The 22974-nt window shown below is 37.9% G+C and overlaps 2 protein-coding genes across 3 annotated transcripts; both read right to left on the bottom strand.

Annotated features, from left to right (window-relative positions):
- Positions 1 to 10515: 10515 nt before the first annotated feature.
- Positions 10516 to 12151, bottom strand: LOC130969701 (glycerol-3-phosphate acyltransferase 5-like). Of its 2 annotated transcripts, none has more exons than XM_057895552.1 (2): positions 11590 to 12151; positions 10516 to 11516 (listed from the first exon to the last, which is right to left on the bottom strand). In XM_057895552.1, exons 1-2 carry the CDS (start codon positions 12067 to 12069, stop codon positions 10614 to 10616), a joined length of 1383 nt encoding a protein of 460 aa, XP_057751535.1. In that variant the 5' UTR covers positions 12070 to 12151; the 3' UTR covers positions 10516 to 10613. The 2 variants fall into 2 exon arrangements, with proteins under 2 accessions (XP_057751535.1, XP_057751536.1); XM_057895553.1 differs by having other exon boundaries at positions 10516 to 11507.
- A 1808-nt stretch (positions 12152 to 13959) lies between these two features.
- On the bottom strand, positions 13960 to 15054 carry LOC130967047 (thaumatin-like protein). Its single transcript, XM_057891870.1, has 2 exons — positions 14985 to 15054; positions 13960 to 14639 (listed from the first exon to the last, which is right to left on the bottom strand). The coding sequence occupies exons 1-2, from the start codon at positions 15052 to 15054 to the stop codon at positions 13960 to 13962; spliced, it is 750 nt and encodes a 249-aa protein (XP_057747853.1).
- Positions 15055 to 22974: the final 7920 nt, after the last annotated feature.

The following is a 22974-nucleotide window of genomic DNA, read 5'->3' as shown; positions in this document are numbered from 1 at the left end:
TTCGGAGAACCACTGGTAAAGAAAATTCTGATGGATCCAGGAAGCAGCGCAGACGTGCTCTTTTACTCAACATTCCAAAAGATGAAGCTAAGTGACAAGAACCTCCAACCCTCATCAGGCGAACTGGTAGGTTTCTCACGTGAACGCCTCTCAATCCGAGGTTATATTTGGTTACAAAAAACTTTTGGGGAATATCCCGACAGTAAAACAATAGACATCCAATACTTGGTTGTGGACTGTAAAAGCCCCTATAACATTATCCTGGGTAAACCATCGTTGAACGCATTCAATGTGATTGTTTCTACTGTGCACTTCTGTGTTAGGTTTCTGTCGCAGGATAACAGGGTTACCACCATCTATGGAGACCAAAAGGAAGCCAGGCAATGTTATAATGCCTGTCTAAAGAACGAACAGGCAAAACAACCCGAGCAGCAATACATCCAGGCAGTCTACAACTCGGAACAACTACCTCCCCTGGCCGAGTTGGACCCAAGGACCAACCACCAAGAGCGGCCAATGCCGACCGACGATCTCACTAAAATCCAATTGACAAACGATGAAGCCAAGTATACATACCTTGGCGGCACACTCAAAAAGGAAGAACATGATCAACTAACCAGGCTTCTAAGACAAAATGCCGATCTCTTTGCATGGACCCCAGCCGACATGCCGGGAATATACCCCAACATCATCTGCCACAAGTTGGCCATCAATCCATTAATCCGACCTATAGCTCAGAAAAAGAGACACATCGACGCCGACAAAAGAGCAGCCTCCATTGAGGAAACTATCAAACTACTCAACGCCGGATTCATCAAAGAGCTCCGATATTCCACCTGGCTAGCCAATGTGGTAATGGTAAGGAAAAATAATGGTAAATGGAGGATGTGTGTGGACTACACAGACTTAACAAGGCCTGCCCAAAGGACGCATACCCCCTCCCATGCATTGATAAACTTGTTGATAATTCCTCTGGTTTCCAATGTTTAAGTTTTATGGATGCCTATTCCTGTTATAACCAAATCTTAATGCATGAGGCTGACCAAGATAAGACTGCTTTTATTACTGACAACGACAGTTTCTGTTATAAGATTATGCCTTTCAGACTCAAAAATGCAGGTGCTACCTACCAACGACTGATGGACAAAATTTTCACATATCAAATCGGACGTAACATAGAAGTATATGTCGACGATATGGTGGCAAAATCAACACACACGGCAAGCCACATCAAAGACCTAACAGAAATATTCCAACAACTTCGAAAATATAATATGAAGCTAAACCCAAAAAAGTGCGCTTTTGGGGTACAGAGTGGCAAATTCTTCGGTTTCATGCTCACATGCTGAGGTATAGAAGCAAACCCCGAGAATTGCCAGGAAATCCTAAACATGCAGAGTCCCAGAACGATCAAAGAGGTCCAACAACTAACTGGCCGACTAGTAGCATTAGCAAGGTTTCTGCCTCGCATAGCTCATCGATCACATCATTTTTTCAAAAACCTACAGAAACAAGAAGATTTCCAGTGGACCAAGGAATACGAAACAGATTTCACAGAACTCAAAGGCATTTTTTCAGCTCCTCCAATCCTCCAAATCCTGGAGGCAGGTAAATCACCCTATCTGTATTTATCCATCACTGACCATGCTATCAGCTCTGTACTGGTAACAGAAACAGGAAAGCAATAATACTCAGTATACTTTGTCAGCAAATCACTTCAGAATGCCGAGACTTGCTATCCAAAACTGGAAAAACTAGCCTTAGCCCTGGTCACAACGGCCAGGCGCCTGCGACACTACTTTCAAAGCCACACCATCATGGTCAGAATAGAGCAACCCTTAAGACAAATACTGGCAAAGCCAGAACTAGTAGGGAGACTAATCAAATGGTCGATCGAGTTGTCAGAATACAACATTCAATACCAATCCAGAGGGGCCATCAAGTCACAAGCACTAGCCAACTTCATTGCAGAGCTCACTGCGGAAGAGCAAACTCACAAAGATAGCGTGTGGACACTATACATTGACGGAGCCTCAAACAGCAAAGGCTCTGGAGCAGGAATACTCCTTGAAGGCGATCATGGAATATATTTCGAACAATCACTACAATTCACCTTCCTCGCAAGCAACAACCAAGCAGAGTACGAAGCTTTAATAGCAGGTCTACGACTAGCTCAAATCATGGGCATCACACGGATAAGCGTCAAATGCGATTCCCTCCTGGTAGTACAACAAGTAACAGGTAACTTCCAGGTAAAAGATCCGCTATTAGAAAAGTACAACACAACAGTCAATAACCTTATTAGCACTTTTCAGAAATTTAATATTTCCCATATACCTCGTGAGGATAATGACAGAGCAGACATCCTTTCAAAATTAGCGACAACAAAAAGTCAAAAAAACACCACCCATATTATCTCAACTAACACTAGATGAACCCAGTGTTATGCTAACAACAATTTCGAGTATCTTACAGGAAGACGACTGGAGGTCACCTTTCATAACCTACTTGAGAACATGTATCGTCCCAAACAGCATCCAAAATCATAGGAAATTCAAAAGAAGAGCAAAATTTTACACAATGCTCGGAACTGAATTATACAAAAAAGGATTCACAAGACCCCTCCTAAGATGCCTAAACACGGCAGAAGCCAAACTGGCAATTGACGAAGTCCACGAAGGAGTCTGCGGCACACACATCGGCGGCCGAAGTCTGGCTGCCAAAATTCTCCGAGCTGGCTACTATTGGCCGACATTACAACAAGACTGCATGCATAAAATTAAACATTGCGACCACTGTCAACGCCATGCATCGATCATTCATAACCCAGCCGAGCAGTTACACACATCCGAGGTAAGCTGGCCGTTCAACAAGTGGGGGCTAGATATCCTCGGACCATTTCCACCCACTCTAGGCCAGGTTAAGTTTTTAATTGTCATCATAGATTACTTTATAAAATGGATAGAGGCTACACCATTGGCAAAAATCACTTCGAAAAAATGATTTCTTTCATGTGGAAAAACATACTATGCCATTTTGGTATTTCTCAATTCATTATTACCGATAATGGTAGACAATTCATAAATCACAAGTTAAAAAATTTCTTACAAAATTTTAAAATAGTTCAACAGTTCTCTTCTGTCGAACATCCACAAACTAACGGCCTAGCTGAAGCCTCCAATAAGATCATTTTGCAGGGCCTTAAAAATAAGCTCGACGATTCAAAAGGAGAATGGGTCGAGCTTATTCATGAAGTACTATGGAGTTATAACACAACTGAACAATCATCAACAAAGGAAACACCTTTCAGACTAGTATACGAATGCGACGCCATGATACCAATTGAAGTGTCTCTACAAAACATTAGAACCAAAAATACTAACAAAAATGACAACATCGCAAACAGAAGAGCCGAGCTCGACCTCATAGAGGAAGATCGAGACAAATTAGCACTACAACAATTAGCAACTAAGCGAGCCATAGCTCGGAAATACAATAAGAAGATCAAAACAAGGATATTCTCGGAAGGAGACCTCGTACTCAGGAAAGTTGAAGACATACGAAAACCACAAAGGCATGGAAAACTAAGTGCAAATTGGGAAGGACTATTCAGAATACACAAAGTCATCGGTAAAGGGGCATACAAACTACAGAAACTCGATGGAACTATCTTACCAAACATGTGGAACATATCCTTTCTGAAATTGTATTTTAGTTAGTCTATAAGACGAACACGGTGATGCACTCTTTTTCCTACTACTAGACTTTTTCCTTAAGGAGGGTCTTTGCTGGAGAGATTTTAATGAGGCATACCACCCCGCATTTCCCTTTTCCAATTAATTATATTACAAACTCAACAATAAACAACCACATCTATCATGTTTACTACTTCACTTGCGTGACCTAAACTCGAACAAACAATACTGACCTCCGATGCATTAAAGCATATCTAACGAAAACCAAAACAAGTCTATCAATCCTAATTATTATTCTACAGCAAGAATAGTCAAAAGACTACAAATTCAAGCAACACTAACGGTACATACTCCCTCGCCACAATCATCCACGCAAAACACACCAAGTCAAATCCAACATCGCGAAATATTAATCAACAATACACCAAAACTCTAACATTTCATATAAACAATCCAGGGCAATTTCAAAACAAAACACGCCCTCATACGAGGAACCGTTGAAACTAAATTGTTCAAACGTCATAACACATATCCACAAAAGCAAAAAATCAACTGTTCAGAAACACAAAACAGACAAATACACTACAGTTTAAGCACCAGGGTTCTCGCCCCCACTCTCAACATCATCATCATCCTCCACCAGTTCACCCCCGACAATCACTTTGCAAGGATCCATCCTCGACAAATCGGCATCCGGTATCAGAAACCTAGCTTGCTTAACAGCTCTGTCGAATCCGGCCGCAAACATTTCCAAGCCATGATTTTCTTTATCAGCCTCAGCTTGTTTCTTCTCAACCCCAAGTGCAACTAACCTAGCTTCAAGAGCTATTTTCTCTTTACAAGATTTCTTCACAGATGCTTCGGCAGCACTCAACTTCTCTCCTAACTGATCTACCAGATTCAGAGCATCACGTAGCTTACTACTTTTTTTCACGTTCTCCTTCATAAGCTGGTCCATCGCAGCTTTATCAAAAGCAACCCTTGAACACTTTAACTCCTCGGTTCGACCAACACACATCAAGCGAGCACCAATAACCTACAAATCGACAGAAAATCAAAAACAATACCTACATATACAAACAATTGAAACAAGACCTTGCAAGCAAATACCTACAAATACTGGGCCACCCCAACGTTCCCAACATCATGAATCAGTTTAACATCGGTAGGATTCTGAACATGCTCATCAGCCATCATAGAGAAAGGAAAATGTTCACTCCATAAAGAGGTTAAGTCCTTATCCCCCTATAACAATGCAGCACCTTCTGATTTTCGGTAAACCTTTTAACCTGATCCAGATTAATCTCACCTTCCACCTCCTCCTCAGCTGCATTCCTACCTTTCTTCACCTCACCCCTTTTTCTCTTAACGGTAACCCTCTTAGGAGACGGCTGATTGACTTCAGCACCTTTTTCTGCCATAACATAACTAGTAGAACCTTGCTTTTTAACGTTCTTCGTCTGGAAAAAAGCCCGCAAACCAGACGAGGTTACTTCCGGGGCCTTTTCAATTGTAAACATAGATACAAAAATCAATATCCACAACCAACAACACACATAACAAAACCAAAAATAGCTGTTACCTATATATCCATCCAGAGCATCCCTATCCATTTCCAACTCAAGAAGCTCAATAACCGACAACAGACCCGAAGATGAAATATGATTAACCAAATACTCCACAATCATTTCATTCCTATACTCAATCCCATCCATCCCAAGTATCTGCCTAGGTGTCGGAACCCAGTACAATGGGAACCTCTCCAACAAACATTCGTCAATGAACAAAGGATATTCACTCTCAGCAACACCAATTTTTAGAAACATGGACTTGAACCCTTTATAAGAGGACCTATACAAACTAAAAATAGCATGACCCGACAAGCTAGCAAGATTCAAACAATAACACCGCCTAACCCCTTTACACTGAAATAATGCAAAAAAGACTTCCAAAGAAGGCTCGAGCTCTAAAAAGTCCATCAGAATTTGAAACGCCCTAACAAATGCCCAGGAGTTGGGATGTAACTACGACGGTGCACAATTAAGCTGATTCAACACACCAAACTCAAATTCGGAGAAGGGAAACCTCACCCCCAAATCCACAAACACACAGTTGTACATAAAAAAGAACTCAAACCCCTCCCCTCGATGAAAGACACGATCACTAGCACTGCATGGAAGAAACCTAAGCTTCACCCCACTACCCTTTCTAACCCACGAAGAAGCCAAACCTAACTGTGTAACACTACGCTCATCGTCAAAGATAGAGAAATACTCCCCCACGGACTCCGCCACCCATGCAAATGGATTCAGAGGATCCCAAACCCACACATCTTCAACAAGCTTCACCTCTGTTTTCACAGCAGACCCTATTTGAACCTTTCTTCCTTTCTCCATTCCAGAAACAAACAACACACAAACAAAATGAAAGACAACAAAGAAATAAAACAAAAAAGGGAAGAACAACTAACCTTTACTCATTTTCCGCAAACACAGGGGAAAGAAAAATAAGAAAAAACCACAAGTAATTGGATACACCAAGAGTCCGAAACCAACCAGAGCCCACTACCTTTCCTGCAAATATTACATCTTCTGGAGCAAACCCTAACTGTTCAAAAAGAAAACCGAAACACTAAATCAATGGTTAGATCTCAACGCCACTCCAATCCCCAACACGCATTAAATGTAACTGTCTTTTCCAAAAACCTCTCTCCTAAGAAAGCACTCATTACCGAGAAAATTCAAAACAAATCAACCACACTTTCAAACCATTTCAGTGAACAAGTTAAGCTTGGGGGCTCCGAGTTATACCTTGGCATCAAAAAGAAAAACTTATACCAAAACATCCGGTTCCGAGTTATAACCCATAAGAAAAAGCTTAACCTGTTCATGACTCTCAAAACAGGTCAACCTTGGGAGCTATGATCCGTCCCACTAAACCAACTAATGCCAATAAACTCGGAACCTGAGTCAGCACATAATCTTCCCACAAATCCTCCCTCAAAACTCCGAAAGTCAGGCCACCAACAAGAACTCCACACAATCCGGTAACAAATAGATACGCATAACGGCCTCCAACAACTCTCATTATATACGAATGACACACTCAGTCCTAGGTACGCTACTCATTCCAATCTTACTCTGAACTCCCTCACACTTATACTTACTTGAGCGTTGGAGTCCCTTTGCAGGTACCTAACGCCGCCTCTCCAGAAGAAAACAACATTCCATCCTCTTTGCTCCAAGGATAGCCAGTTCAAGCACTAGCAGAACGAGCTATACCTCTGAGACCTACTTTCACATAGGAACATGTCTAATATAGTAAGAATTGGTCACGTTACTCACGATATTAGTATTTTAATAATAGAAAATGAAAAAAGAACTAACATAGTGTATTTTTTTAATTTTAAGAACTAATTTAAAGTAATTAAAATCTCAAGAACCAAATCAATATAACTCACTAATCTTTGAACACTGAATTTAACAAATTTTATTGATGATGCTAATTCCTAATTGGTTTAAGAACAGCTGCTACGATGGTTCATTATGATCACCTCATAATAATTGTTTTATTTGACTTCGTAAATGATCATATATTTTATTCAAGTAAGAGCAGAAAACAAATAGTAATTAATACACAATAACCACGACCATACAGATAAGAAAGGACGGCAATGCAACACCCACAAGAAAGAAAGGAGAACAAGCAACTAAGAGCAGCCATTGGGATTACCCACTACGTAACAAATTTTTAGAATTATTTTTTTTAAATAAAGAAGCTCAACACATTAAAGTAGAGCAAATAGAATTAGACAAAAAACCAACAGATAACAAAAAAGATCAAAAGAACACAAGATAATCCCCAAGTCATCTCCGACATAGCCATCAACAACAAAAAGGATCCACCCCTTCCCACTTGTTGCAGCTAAACAAGGTCATGTTGATAATTTCTTTCACACCTTTACTTTTATTCTGAAATATCCTTACATTCCTTTCTAGTCAAATGTTCCAAATGATTGCACAGAAACACATCAATAACTGTTTTCGATCCTTTTTTCTACGCGGTTCTTCTGTCTAGCTAAGAAAATGTTTCCTTAACGAACCGAAATAGACCACTGTTGGCCAAGCATAGCTACCCACGCACTCCACACATGCCAAGCAAACTCACAGTTAAGAAACAAGTGATGGACCCGTTCAACTTCCTTGTTACATAAAACACATCTATTATCTTCCTATCTAATAATCCCGAACCGGCTCAATCTTACCCTTGTATTCACCCTACCTATCAAGACAAATAAAGCAAACAGCTCCACTCTTTGGAGGGTACTAAGCCTTTCCAGATGGTCTTAGTGAAGTTGTAATTGGATATATCCTCTTGTAGTAATTCCTCTTACAATACCTGTACGAATGAGTTAGTCGAAAAAACACCTTGCCTATCATATTTCCACACAACTCTATCATCTCTGTTCTTTACTAGCTTCACAGGTCGCAAAGTCTCATGTAACTGACCCAGAAGGTCCAACTCCCATTGAAAAAGCTCTCTCCTCCATTAGAAGTTCCAAATCCACTCTAACCCATCCCAAAACCCACAATCCCCTATAACCGACCCACATTGGTTTGAAACAGAGAACAGCCTGGGGAACCAATCTTTCAAAGATCCACACTATAACCATACATCCTCCCAAAATCGAGTTCGCCTCCCATCACCAACCTCCATGGACAAGCCTGCAATCATCTTATCCTTATATGTTGCTCCTTGATTTGGACCTGACATATGTCTTTCCACAAACCTCCTCTAGTAGGTAGCACTTAAGTGGACAGTGGCTCATTCGGATTTAGATTATTACAGGAGCAGACCACCTTCTTCCACAACGGGCAATCTTCCTTTGCAAACCGCCACCATCACTTGAATAAAAGTGCAGTGTTACGAACCATAGCGTCGCTAACACACAACCCACCTAGCTTCTTAGGAGCCTGCACCACTTTCCATTTCACTACTACTATACCATTCCTCCCATCCTCCTTACTCCACATGAATCTTCTATGTAGAGAAATCAACTTCTCAGCCGCAACCTTTGGCATCTTGTATAAGCTCAAATAATACACGGAAAAGCCATTTAACACTGATTTTATAAGCACCAACTTCACAGCCTTATTTAGCATCTTAGCTTTTTACAGGCTGAGTTTCTCCTCCACCTTGTCAATTATAGGTTTCCAGGTCTTGACTAACCTCGGATTTGCTCCTAAGGGAACTCAAAGGTATTTAAAAAGTAGGGTACCTTTTTTACAACCCAACAAGCTACACATGCGTTGGACCCATTCTCCTTCACAATTGATTGGTATCAAAGTGGACTTGTCAAAATTTATATTTAGCCATGACATCAATTCAAAGCAACGCAGAAGCCGCTTGTAATTTTTCATTGTCTTCTCTTCCGGTAGGCAAAACAGAATGGTTTTGTCGCAAACTGAAAATGTGACAGCTCTATACTATCTCTTTCAACCACCAAAAATCGGTGATATATGCCCGTTTCTGACTACCTCACCAACTATTCTATGCAGAACATCTACAACTAGTACAAACAAAAAAAAGAGAACAAACATTCTATCCATTCTTTAAATAAGTATCCATTTTTTAAAATTTTATTTTCCTACGAATAAGAATCCACTTTATAAATCAATATGACATTACTATTTCTTTCGATCATACTCTTTAAAATTATCGATGAAAGAGAACAATTCATAAAGTCATTAAAGAGACTAATCATCATTTCTATTGATAGAAATTTTGTAACTTACTTTTTTATAAACTTTGTAACTTAATTACTTCCTAACTTTTATAACTTTAATACATTTTAATTATTCTTTAATCTAAATAAAATTTTAGTTATTCTAGTATTGCCAAATAGTACCTTTTATGATGCTTCGTCTAAAATGACAAAGATGTTTATGGCGTCGGCTTATAGTAAAAGTTGACATTTGGGATAGTGGATCCATAAGATTAGATTATGGGTCAAAAATAAAAGAATTTCATTAGGAATTAACTAAGAGTAAAACTAACTCTAATTAACTACTAGTTGAAGAATAAATTCGTTAAAAAAAATTTATTATCATAATTTTTTAAATTTTAAAATTATAAAAAAATTAGTATATTATAATTGATTCTTTAGTTTTTTTTTTTAAAACAATTTATAAAGTAAATAAAAGAAACAAATTTCAAATTGAATGAACATGAAGAACATATAGTGTGTAAGAATCTTCATTGTTCATCTTCTTCATCCCCTTTAATATAATTTTATCTCCTTATTCACATAAATTAAAAGGCATGGTGAAATTACAAATATGGAAAAGGAGATAATTTCTTCCTTTGTGTGGTCGCTCAACATGAGCATGCGATTGTTAATGGTAGTAAGAAGGAAGCTAGCAAGCAGTGAAGCTAAAGTGCAGTAGTTGCTGACGTAGCATCAATAATGTGGAAAGAACCAAACAGTAGCGTCATGGATGAACTGGATGAGACACGGGCGTAGTTGTTGAGGGTGTTGGTGACACTATGGTCGCTCCCCTTCCTGAACACATACGTGCTTGTTTTATTATGTTGTTAATTGACGGCAGTCAAGGAGGAACTTGGTTACACACTAGTTATTTCAATTTACCCATAATGTAATCTCACCTTCTGGGACCCATATCCAAATGTTAAGTCATTTTAACTTTTAAGCATAAGCATTACTGTTTTTTTGTCCTTTTTCGTCACTGATTCATGTTTCCCATATATGTGCTTTTTTTTCTTCAGGAATCAAGATCCAAGATAAAAACAAATGAACGAATAAAAGAGCTGAGTAATGATAAATAAAAAACACAATGGATTAATAATCTTAGCTTATTGACTAATATATAATAATTAAGTTGCAAGCAATGCAAAATGTTACTGTAAAAACGGTTTAAAGGTGGTGATGAGCTTCTTGATCCGATGAAGGAAAGAAGTGCAAGACGACACAGATCCATCGTTCCCAGCCAAGACTCTATACTTATCTCTTCGAGTAAAGTTTGTGCACTCAAACCCTAACGTGGCGGCCAATATCCGCTGCACATAGTTTGCCACGTCATGCGGGCTTTTACCCGAAGAGCACGTGGCTTCAACCGGCAACTGGTTCAGAAAAGTAACCTCATAAACGGGTCTCGGGTTCATGAAGAAAAAAATAGGGTCCAAGCCTTTCCATCCTCTAGCCGTAGTTGCATGGAAGAACCCTACCCTATAGTTCATGGCCACCGGCACTATCCGGTCAGTTAGCTCTGCAAATAGGGCGCTGAACCGTAAAAGGAAGGGTTCACGGCATGTTGTTCCTTCTGGACAAACCACCAAATCGCCTTTCGATAGTTCTTCTTTGATTTTTTCCGCATCCACGTGTCGTATTCTTGTTAACCTAACCGTTGGAATTGGCGACAGCATTTCTGATAAGCGAGAGATGGAGTATGTGACGGCTGGGATTTGGCGTCGGAGCACGGCGGAGAGGACTACGGGGTCCATGAGGGTACGGTGAGTGCACACGAAGAGCACGCCGGAGTTTCCAGGGGAGGCGGGTGGCGGTGGCCTTCCTTTGACCACGACCTTGCCGCCGAAGAGCCTTGAGACGTAAGGGGTGGCCCAAAAGGGTAGGAGGGAGCCAACGATGATGCGGATTATGGCAAGGCAAATGCCTAAGGGCGTCCATAGGAGGATTAAGAGAGCGGTGGAGGGTGTTGGCCGCTTCACTAGGCGCCCGTCGTGGAAGATCACTGGAAGTGGGCGGAGCAGCTGGTGTTCATTGTGGCACTTTTCCTGCATGCACTGAAAATGTATGTTTTTATATAAAAATAATCGAGTTGAAGACCAAGCCATTTTCACGGTTTGAAAAGATTACCTTGCAATCAGAGCTTGAAACATTATGAATGGAGCCACCACGAACCAAGCCGGTGGCCAAACCAAACCTATTGACACAGAGCTCAACCCCAACCACTTCATCAGCGCGCAAATGCTCTTTCACGAACCTCTCCACCATCACCCTAGGCATCTTCGTCACCACAACCCTCTTCTCCTTCTTCGAGCTCAACACCTTCCACGCCTCCATATCCAGATCGTCCATCAAGAACTTGGGCAAAACCGCCCTCGCCACCCACTCTATATCTGACTCACCAACACCCGCAACCGTCGCAAATATCATAACCTTCAGCCCCATGTCACCCTTCCCAACCTTGTCCAGAATCCGAATCACTGGCCACAGAAGCAGCAACAATGCGAAACGGATCAAACCCGATGCTTCGAAAGCTACCAGCATGAAGTAGCAGAAAGTATCGGAGTCCTTCAGAAGCCTGCCTTCTAACTCAGACACAACACACTCCATTATTATTATTGGACTTGATTCGTTTCTGTTTTAGCTTTGAAATGTTGTGGTGCTAGTGCTTAAGAATGACATATGTTTTCTCATATAAGAAACAGATCATGTTTAAGAGATTGTGCTTCATTATATTTGACTAGCTAGTCTCCAATACTTGGCACACATAAAACAGCTTATCGGTTTTACAACCACCTTATTATTACTACGTTTCCACGTTAATTAATAAATTTAGTCAATAATTGATTGATACATTATTTTTTTAATTTTATTAATTTTTACAAATATACATACACAGCATAATTTGTGCTTATAAAACTGCAGTTACATGCAGATTAATAACAAATAACCTGCATAAATTTTATATTTTGCACAAATTTACGAGTGTTAATAATTAACTGTACATTTGTCCAAAAATTATTGATAATTTGGAAGGCATCTTTTATGATATCTAATTTTTTAATTATTTGATACAAAAATAAAAAAATAGAATTCACTTTTATCTCTCTCAATTTTTAGACAATTTAAACACCAATATATAAGATCCTATAGAATTTTCCAACTTGGTAAGGCTATAGTTAATATACTAATTTAATTTGGGCTTATATTTTGGTTCCCTTTTCGTTTTTAGTCTGCTCATGCGATTTTGGGTGGATATATCCGTGTGGAATAGAGGATTATACGCCACATTTTATTGGTAAAGATTGATTACTTAACTCCACCTACTTGACGTCAGTGTATAAAACTTGAGTAGATGGTGGCCGGCGTTGGATACATAAAGTTGGGTCTAACGTAGCTCACAGTGTTTTGATAGCTTACCGTTAAAGGCGTTAATGAACGCGTGAAGTGAAGCCGTATAAATATTAGGCATGCGTGCTAATGATAAAAATAAAAATAATGTAGGAGAGAAAATAAAAAATTAGTCTAACCAGTTATTTAATATTTATTAATTATTATTAAAATAATTATATAATTTTAATTATAATAAATATATAATTACAAATATTATATATATAAAATTATAAATATTATATTATATAAAATAATTTTAAATATTATTGTTATTATTTTAAATTATTATTATATTATTTTAATTTATTCGTTAGATCCTTTAAAGATTAATTATATTTCATAATAACACAGTATAATTATATAAAAATTATTATTATATTATATTTATTCTATTGTCAAAATTTTTTAAATTTATCGCCAAATTTTTAATATCACTAAATTTCTACCTCATGCCAAAGTCAAAGTGGGTCAGAAAATATACATGTTGCTGAGAATATATAGCTTAAACAAAATAATAGAGAAATATGATAGATAATCGATATTTTTACTTTTATTTTATATCTAAATCAATATTAATTAATTTTTTCTTTTTCCTTTTACACTAAAATGTCACCCTCCTAATATTTTCGTTAAAAAAATATATGGAATAAAGCAAATAAATGGATTTGTTCCAGATATATAGAAGAGTTTCTCCAAATCCTTTATTTTTGTATGTAGAAATTAATATTTATCAATTACACAACATGCATTCCAATGTAAATTTATTCATATTGTTCCATTTGCGTGGAAGACTTGCCAATACAATTCTCACATCTTATATTTAGTAGGTAAACATTGGTTAGAAATTGGAAGCAAAGAACAAGTGCTTTAATTTTTGGAATAGCTTGTTCTGTCTCCTAATCCAATACTAAGAATATTCTCTATCATCACAATCCATTATATATATACAGTCATCATCAGGAGGTTGAAGCTTATATATAAAAAAAACAATTAAAAATTCCTAACATTTGATTTGAACTTATTATTATAACATGAGCACTTAATAGAAAAGCAGAGTTTTCAGATGTGACAACAGCGTCAACCATAATCAAAAGTAAAAAGACATAGCTACGGTTTGGGAGGGCAAAATGTAATGGAATAGCGAGGTGCCTTACAAGTCTTGAGGGCTGAAGAGTGATCATAAGCATAGCTATAAGCCTGTGGACAAGCAGCCTTGAAGATTCGAGCAAAGAGTGTGGGCTTGCACTTCTCCGGGTTAGCATATTCCCCACTGCAGCAATACCGGTGTGTTCTTGCACCCAAACACGCACTTTTGCACCCCACAACCTTCCCATTCCTCTCCAAAACAAGCGCTACAGGGCACACACCATTCAAATCTGCCTCACACGCCGCAACACCACACTCTCCGCTTCCCCCCACCGCCCTCATTGACACCGGCAGGTTAAATCCGTCAACCAAACTCACATCATAGAAATGCAGCGGATTCTGTGAGGTTCCAAGCGTCATTTCCACTAGCGTTGCAGGAAGGGCTCCTCCTATACCTTTGCATTGTAAAAGGCCTGCGCAGTCGCCGGTTTCGCAAGTTCCTCTGCCTGTTTTGTCATCGAATATGCACCCTTGTCTTCCCCAGATCCTCCCTGACCAACCACTTGGGACTTGGATCTCCGCCTCTTCTCCGCTTGGAAGGAGAAAGCCTCCCTCCTTAGGAGAATCCTGACCTGCATTGCCAAGAATACCCGGCCATACATTTTCTTTGCAGTTGTTTACCAGTATCAATTGTGTCCCATCTGTGACACCAAAACATACATGTATATAATTACTACAATATAAGCTACTCAGTTGAATGTATAAATAAGGGTACAATGTAAAAAGAGAAAAGCTAGAGAGCCATCGAAATTTATTGTTTTGGGCCATCACTTTTTTCAACAACATACTTCGACTCACTCTCTAACATTTCTCGTGTAAGAATATAAAATACACAAATTATATATAACATAATTTTAGATGATCATGAAGCATATCCAATATATATTCGAGTACCCGTATCAATACTTTGTCAAAAAGCACATGTAACATAGATAAACTACAAAGACATATCACAAAAGAAAATACTGTGGAAAACTGAGGAGCACCTGCTCTGAGGGAGATGGCGAGGAGAACAATAATGTAATAGTAGTAGTGATATTGAAAGGAGATCGGCATTGGAATTTAGAATGTGAAAACTGTTTAATAATTAACAGAGAGTAGAGTGGAGATGTATATGTGGTAGTAGATATATACTTGGTGTTGCAGAGAATGAAAAAGAAGTGGAATTAATTAACAGAGAGTGGAGTGGGGATGTATATGTGGTGCAGAGAATGAAGGAATGAGGGGAATGAGGATTCTAAATAATCTCCTCATTTTCAGCTTATGAGTACGTGCAATCAGTTCCCATTAAGCATGCACACATTATCTACCACCATTATGCTTTCAGCGGTTACCTCCTAACTTATTTAAATTTTAAATTAATTAAGTTTATTCATATTTGATGAGTGTGAGAGATAATTTATTGTTCACGTTCACAATTTTTGTTGTCTATTTAGTAAAATTGTAATTAAAATTAGTAAAATTAGTTTTCTACTTAATTTTAAAATAATTTACATTTTTAATCCATTAGTTAAAATTATTTCATAATTTTAGGTTTGATTAGCGTTAATTAGCATCCATAATCTTAACCAAAAGAAAATGTCAAAATTAAAAGAATATAAAATTAACAAAAGTTTAGCGTTAATTAATATATATATATATATATATAGTTCATAATTTTATTTTTATTTTTTTATAAAATGCAAAGGAACTTATGTGATTAATTGATTTTTTTTCTTATACTAAAATAATTGATAAATCTATATCTATGTTCTTATCTTTTACCTATAATGCTAGATTTTGATATAGATGAGAAATGCTAAAATAGGTCGAATCCGTACCAATCTAATAAATCCGCAGAATAAAAAAAACTAAAATTTAAAAAGATTTAAAGATACTTAATCTGCACGTAGTTATATATATATATATATATATATATATATATATAGAAAAGTAGTGAGTACTATATATAAAAATATATATATCAAAATAAAAAATATTATTTTTAAAATATTTATTTTATTTTTTATTTTTATTTATTTTATTTTACACTTATATATATGACTTAACTTATTTGTTATAATAAATTAGTGTATATTTTTATGTTCTACACGAGATAATATATAAAAAATTAACAATATATGAATTTTTATTTAAAAAATTAAATAAAAATATATATAGTGATTATCACTGTAATATTTTATAGAGTTACAATTAATACTAAAGTTTAATGGTTTTAAATGTTAAAAATATTAGGAATTTAAATCTTGTCTTATTAGTGTAGTAATCTATTGATTAGTTGTAGATTCTTATATGAGATTTCAATTTACGGTAGATTAGTCTTCGACTTGTCGAATTAAAAAATATTGTAGAAAAAATAGTATTTATTTTTAAAATTGAACAATTTCTCATCAATATATAGCAATACTTTGGGATTTGTCTTTGTTAAAATTTACCTGAAGCAGTTCTATTTATTGGTATCATATTCATTATTGAAGTCAAAACAATATGATCGACGTTGTTATTTGTTAAAACTTCACACATTTTATGACACGATTTTCAAGTTTCCAAACTTACATATACCATTACAAAAGTTATTAGATTAGTTAATATTCTTTAGTAACATGCATTATTGTAACATCATCGTCGAATATTAGTTTGTGTGAAGAAAAATCATAATAACTTTTGTTATTTAGTAATTGATTCTATTAAAAAATAAATTATTATCTTTTGGATTGTTAAATACATTTTTTCTAAGTTTTTATACCATTTTATTCGACACTAATTGCAATTAAAAATCAAATGACCACACTATTCTACAATATCATATACAATATAATTTTTTATTTTAAATTTAGTTCTAATCAATGAGATAAGAATTTATTTTTTTATTTTTTATTCAAAATTAAATTTAAATTCAGAATTGATTAACAACTCACTCTTTTTTAATTTTAATAACAAAAAAATTTGATTATAGGTGTAAAATATTCATTTAAATTTTAATTACCAAAAATTGAGTTAGAATTTAATTATAACTTAATAATCAATAATATATATTATTATGTAAATAATAATATCTAATATATAATTTATTAAGAATTTATTTATTGTCTAAAATTTATTTTATAAATTTTGTAGAATGTGAAAATAGTAACCTTATTTTTTATTAGGACAAGTTACTGAATTAAAATGATTGGAAACCAATTTTATTCTATTATAACTTTTTAAAACTACATACTTGTTTGTAATTTTTGTATAACTATAGAAATCGCTACAGGCTCCAGCGAATTTAAATTGAATGTAATTCGCTACTGGTAGCCGCGGTTTACATTGAAATAGAGCTGGCCAGAAACTGCTATAGGCTATAGCGATTTCTGAAGGAGCGGCAACACACATAATGCTGGCTATAGTGGTTTATGTTCAAAGGGGGTTAGGTAAAAACCACTGGAGGCAGTAGCAATTTATGCATAGAATTATTCTTTATATATACCCGACCCAGGCAATTGAGAAGTAGTAGAGTGTCATTTTTTACATATGGATGGTGAGGAGAATTTCCTAGCTTTAGTGCATTGCTCTGGCGAAATTCAGAAAAACAAAAAGCACGATGTTAAATTTATGCATAAGAAACTATTGAGGGTCTTTATCCAGGCATCGAATATGTTGTCAGAGTTAAAAATCAGCAAATTACAAAAGCTGGGGTGTATGGGACAAAGTGGGTGAAAAAGTTATTTTACATGATCTCCTATTGCTATTGTGTCAACATGACGTACGATACATTTGTGATAGGGTCCGATGAAGATTTGCATGTCTTGTTTTATTGTAGGTGAAGCTTTTCGGAAGTTAGAATATACGAGTAGTTTGTCAAGTTGGAAGATGGTGTTGACAGCTCTGGGGCATTAGCGCCGAATCCTCAGTCGACTACAGTGGGGGGTGGCTAAACCTCGATGCCTGTGGTTGCACCTGCTTGTCCATTGGTTGGTCCTCCATCTATTGTACTTGGGATGGCTAGTTCACCTTGCCTAATTCCTGATTTTTCAGTTGAGGCTAGACCAGATCAAATTGAAAATGCGATGCGAGAGGATGTTTTGAACGAAGAGCCCATTAACATTGTTAGGGACAATGATGAGAATACTCGCATCAATCCACCTACACATCATGGGCCATCGAGTTCCGTCACATAGCAACATTCTCAACATTTGTCAACCTTGAACTTGGAGGCCATCGGCCAACAACCGAACGTAAATCCTACCTCTGGGAGTTAGGGACTGTATGATCCAATCGCTCTTATGAAGTTTCAGATTGGCCAATCTTTCCAAAGTAAGGAAAAAGCTATATTGAGTGTAAAGGATTACAGCATCCAGCATAAAGTTGAGTACATGGTGATAGAGTTAAACCATCTTAAATACCATAGGAGATACGATGAGTTCGGTAAAAGTTGCACGTAGTTGATTTGTATCACACTCCGGCAACGAAAGAGCACCTAGGAAATTAGGAGGTACAACGGACCTCACACTTGCTTGGCCACCTCGATTTCAAATGATCACCAGCAGCTTGATTATCATGTCGTTTGTGCGAGGATCTTTCCATTTGTTAGAGCTAATATTACGGTTATGATAAAGTTATTGCAAGAAGCTACTAAAGCAACCTATGTATTTAGGCCTAGCTACAGGAAGGTGTGGATGGCAAAGCAGAAGACAGTAGTATAGATCTACGGAGTTTGGAAAAAGTCCTATGGCGAGTTGCCCCATTGGATCCTTGGTATGGAGTCCACCATGGAAGGAACCCATTGCTCTGTTGAAGACCTCTCTAGTTAGAGTTGGTGATTAGGTTGATGAATCAACCGTGTACTTTCATAATGTTTTTTGGACCTTTTCTCCTTGTATTGAGGCTTTTCGACATTGCAAGCCGCTAGACAGCATCGATGGTACTCACTTGTATGGCAAGTATGGATGTACTTTGTTCTTAGCTATCACGCAAGATAGAAACTCGAATATCTTACCCATTGCGTTTGCACTTGTGGAAGGGAAAAATGCAGAGTCCTAGACCTTTTTCTTGACCAACCTGAGAAGACATGTGACTCCACAAGATGGTATTTTGGTGATATCTGACAGAAACCTTGGCATCAAGGCTACACTGGAGGCACCTGATAGTGATTGGCTACCTCCTCATGCATATCGAGCGTTTTACATTCATCATGTTGCTGCCAATTTCTCCCTCAGTTTCAAGGGCCAAGATGCGAAGAGGCTACTTGTGAATGCTACTAATTATGCGAAGACTGAAGTAGAGTTTGACTATTGGTTTGATATTATGATAACTGAAAATCCGGCTATGTGTGATTAGCAAAATAGAATGGAGCAGGATAAATGGACCCAGCACAAGAATGGCAACAGACGCTTTGGCCACATGACGACCAACATATCTGAGTGTTTTAACTCTGTTTTGAGGGCACAAGGAATCTACCAGTCACTGCGTTATTCAAGTCGACATACTTACGACTTGCAGACTATTTGTGATTCGAGGTTAGATCGCAGACGTGCAATTGGGCTCTAGGCACTAGTTTTGCCAGGCGCTGGTGAAAGCCATAGAGCACAACTTGAGATATTCGAGATGTTTCAGTGTCACTCTGTTTGACAGGCATCAGTCTGAGTATATTGTGGTCGAGACGGCTCCTTCCAGTAACTTCTTGCTGGGTACGTATCGAGTTTTCCTTAGAGATCGTACCTGCGACTGTGACTACCTTTAGTCTCTGCACTACCCATATTGCCGTGCAATCACATGTTGTGCTCAGTCGCAGCTGAACTGAGCAATATATGTTGATGAGGTTTACAGCATGTCTAAGGTATTCAACGTGTACCGGATGAGATTTACACCGTCTATTCTAGAGGGACTTTGGCCGCCGTATGACGGACCTACTGTCATCCCTGACCTTAATATGAGACATGCAAGAGAAGGACGACCGAGGTCCACCAGAATCCATAATACCATGGATAAGGCTGATCCTAGTAGATCGAAATGTTGTGACCTCTGCAGACTGCCCCGGTACACTCGTAGCAGTTGCCCTTAGTGAGGCTCCACGGTCAAATCTGATGGTTAGATGTTATGATGCCTTTCTTTTAGTTTATGTTGTTGTCGTTTTATCTTTATTTAAACTAGTTTGAAGTATTGCACAGGATTCGAAATCATGTATGGTGATTGTTATATGGTAATGTTCTTTTGGTATTTTGTTAAGTTAATTCCATTCAAAAAGAAGATAACGACAATAAAGTTACCTTAAATGTCGTACATATAAATATAAATATATAATATGAATGTTATGTATACCACAAAAGACATAATATAAAGCCATACAGTCATCCAAATAAGCAAACATAAGCAGATGTAATATAAAGTCATGCAGTCATCTAAATAAGCAAGCATAAACAGATATAATATAAAGTCATACAGTCATCCAAATAAACACATATAAGCGAGATACAAATACATCATAAACATAATAACCCCAAATGCATCAAGTAAATGAGAACCTGTGCCACATCAAGGAGGATGCATCACTCTAAAAGGTCTCTGAGGCTGATCTGTTGGAACATCAACCAGTAGACCCACTCTAAATACAGATGGGGGCATCCCTCCCATGGTGAACCAAGTGTTATATGGACTACTTACAGCCTTGTCAAGGTCAACCAGTACACAAGTATATTAGCCTGGACCTCCAATACATGTTGCATGTCATGCTGGCCGTCATCATCCCGTATGATGGTCGTAAACTATGCGTAGAGCTGTGAACCGGCCATTTGATCGTCGATGTCCATGGTCATTGTAGTGGTAGCAAAATGATCATACATTTGGGTGCTGACATCATGGAATACCTGAGAGCTCGATCCAACAGTAAATGTGCCTCCCCCAGTCCTAGTCTCCATGTCTCCAATCCTCCCATGATCAAACTGGTGACCACCAGCAGTCCTAGCGAAGTTCTCACTGTGTCTAGTAGATCCACTGCCAGCTCTAGCACCTCAATGTCTAGCACTAGCTCGACGAACACGATGCTCGCCAAGACCTCCCTCGTCAACAACAACCTCCTTCTCCTGCATCATATCATCTAACCATCGCCACTCACGATCAGTAGTCCGTGTACCAATACGTTGTCGCCGCTCTACACTCCTATTATCCGGCACGTCCAGTACTTGTACCTGCGCAGGTGCCTGCAAGGACCCTCTGTGAAAGGCATTATCTAGAATTTTGACCGGCCTAGGATCAGCGAATGCAGGATCTGGTGACAGAACCCTGTGCGCCACACGGTGCCACCAGTGTAGGTAATCCATGGATAGGCCTGGTTCAGCCACTCTCTCGATACTTAGGATGAAATCAACTCTGTTACCCCAATGTAGATGCCATGTTAGAAAAGAAGAAGGGAACCACCTATCTCCACCTCTACCGTCCTTAGAATAAAGCCAGTCTATGTTCAAAAGGGGCTTAGATACACGCTGCACACCGCAAAGTTGTGAGACTATCCTATCAAGTTGATGCCACTCAATAACGACAAAATATATCAAGCTGGTGACCTCCCGCCATAACCGACAGTGCTCCTCCGTAAGTATCTCTGGATGAACCACGACAAGTACGTCAAGGGCGGCGTAAAACTCCCACGCAATCTGAAAAGGGCATCAAAATGGTACGTTAGAACACTATGTACAGAGAGGTTGCTAAACCATTAAAGAAACAACCAACCATGCATAATAAACTTACATCTCGACCACTCAATCGATCTAATGCAAGGTGATACTGGATAAGTCTTTGCTCCTTCCCATCATTTGTTGGTAAGTAGACTGCCCACCTGAAGGATCCTAAGTATTATCTAACACGCGACCTAAAAGGTTAATAACTAAAAGAAATAAACCATACATGGATGCCAATGGCCAAGAAAAACTGTCGAACCGTTGCGGCTTTAGATTGGGGAACCGCCAGAAGATCCAACTGTGTAGCAGTTGAAGAGGACCGGCTAAGTTGGTGACATTTCTGTTGGCCACCTGATAGGTGCATCGATACAACCATGCCAATGTGGCTGAACTCCAACTTTAACTGTCCATCTCATCAAGTTTCTCCATAAAAGGCAACCACCAAATATGAACCCGATTCGCACTCTAATTACCAAACAGCTGAGTGGATAGCAGCCTCATTATATAGACACGTGCGTATATGCGAATAGTATCCTCACCCGTATTGGCTGGTAGCACCCTAAACCTCTCGTGGAACCATGTGAAGTGGACTCTCATGTGCTTGATCTTATTCGGTGGTGGCAACTCGCCGAATAACTCCTGAAACCACTCTCAAGCTGGTCTACCATCCTCCATAAAATTTTCAAAGTCAGTAAGGCACCCGCTAACAGCCTTTCCATTGACGGGCAACCCCAACTGATACGCCACATCTTGCAGCGTGATGGTGCACTCTTCGAACGGCAAGTGAAAAGTGTGCATTTCAGGACGCCACCTCTTAATGAATGTGTTGACTATTAGCTCATCCAACCAGAACCAACGGCTGTTCAGCCTGGACAAGTGGTACAAACTAGCTCTCTCCAGATAAGGTATAATTCTTTCATGCATAGACATATTCTATTACCTACAAACGTTGTAAATACACCTACTTGACTGCATCATGTGATAAAAATAACCACACCGTAATTAAAATCTAGTACTAACAAGCCTAAACCCTAAATTATTATTACAATGTCCTAATTTGATTCAACATATACATTAATTAAATATTTAATATATACGACCGTCTAAATATAAAAATAGAACGAGTGCTAACGTATTTTACAAGAAGTAAGAAATATGTCATTTTTTTAATTTTTAAATCTACATTTTGAATTTGAAATCTTAATTTTTTATTCTAATTCCTATACCCTAAATACTAGATTCTATGGTCCAAACTATATTAAAAAGAAAATAAACTAACCTCCTTAATGATGCTTCCAGCAATGTGGGTAATGTTGTTGAATTG

The sequence above is a fragment of the Arachis stenosperma genome, chromosome 3, assembly GCF_014773155.1.
Source record: "Arachis stenosperma cultivar V10309 chromosome 3, arast.V10309.gnm1.PFL2, whole genome shotgun sequence".
Classification (NCBI taxonomy): Eukaryota; Viridiplantae; Streptophyta; class Magnoliopsida; order Fabales; family Fabaceae; genus Arachis; species Arachis stenosperma.
The sequence above is the reverse complement of the archived record's forward strand: the minus strand, read 5'-3'. Positions and strand labels throughout refer to the sequence as shown.

Excerpts from the sequence above, each read along its gene's own strand:
- LOC130969701 (XM_057895552.1), bottom strand. The coding sequence starts at position 12,069 with ATGGAGTGTGTTGTGTCTGAGTTAGAAGGCAGGCTTCTGAAGGACTCC. Across the intron at positions 11,517-11,589 it reads TTTCAAGCTCTGATTGCAAG|TGCATGCAGGAAAAGTGCCA; the intron begins GTAATCTTTTCA and ends ATACATTTTCAG.
- LOC130967047 (XM_057891870.1), bottom strand. The coding sequence starts at position 15,054 with ATGCCGATCTCCTTTCAATATCACTACTACTATTACATTATTGTTCTC. Across the intron at positions 14,640-14,984 it reads CGCCATCTCCCTCAGAGCAG|ATGGGACACAATTGATACTG; the intron begins GTGCTCCTCAGT and ends TTGGTGTCACAG.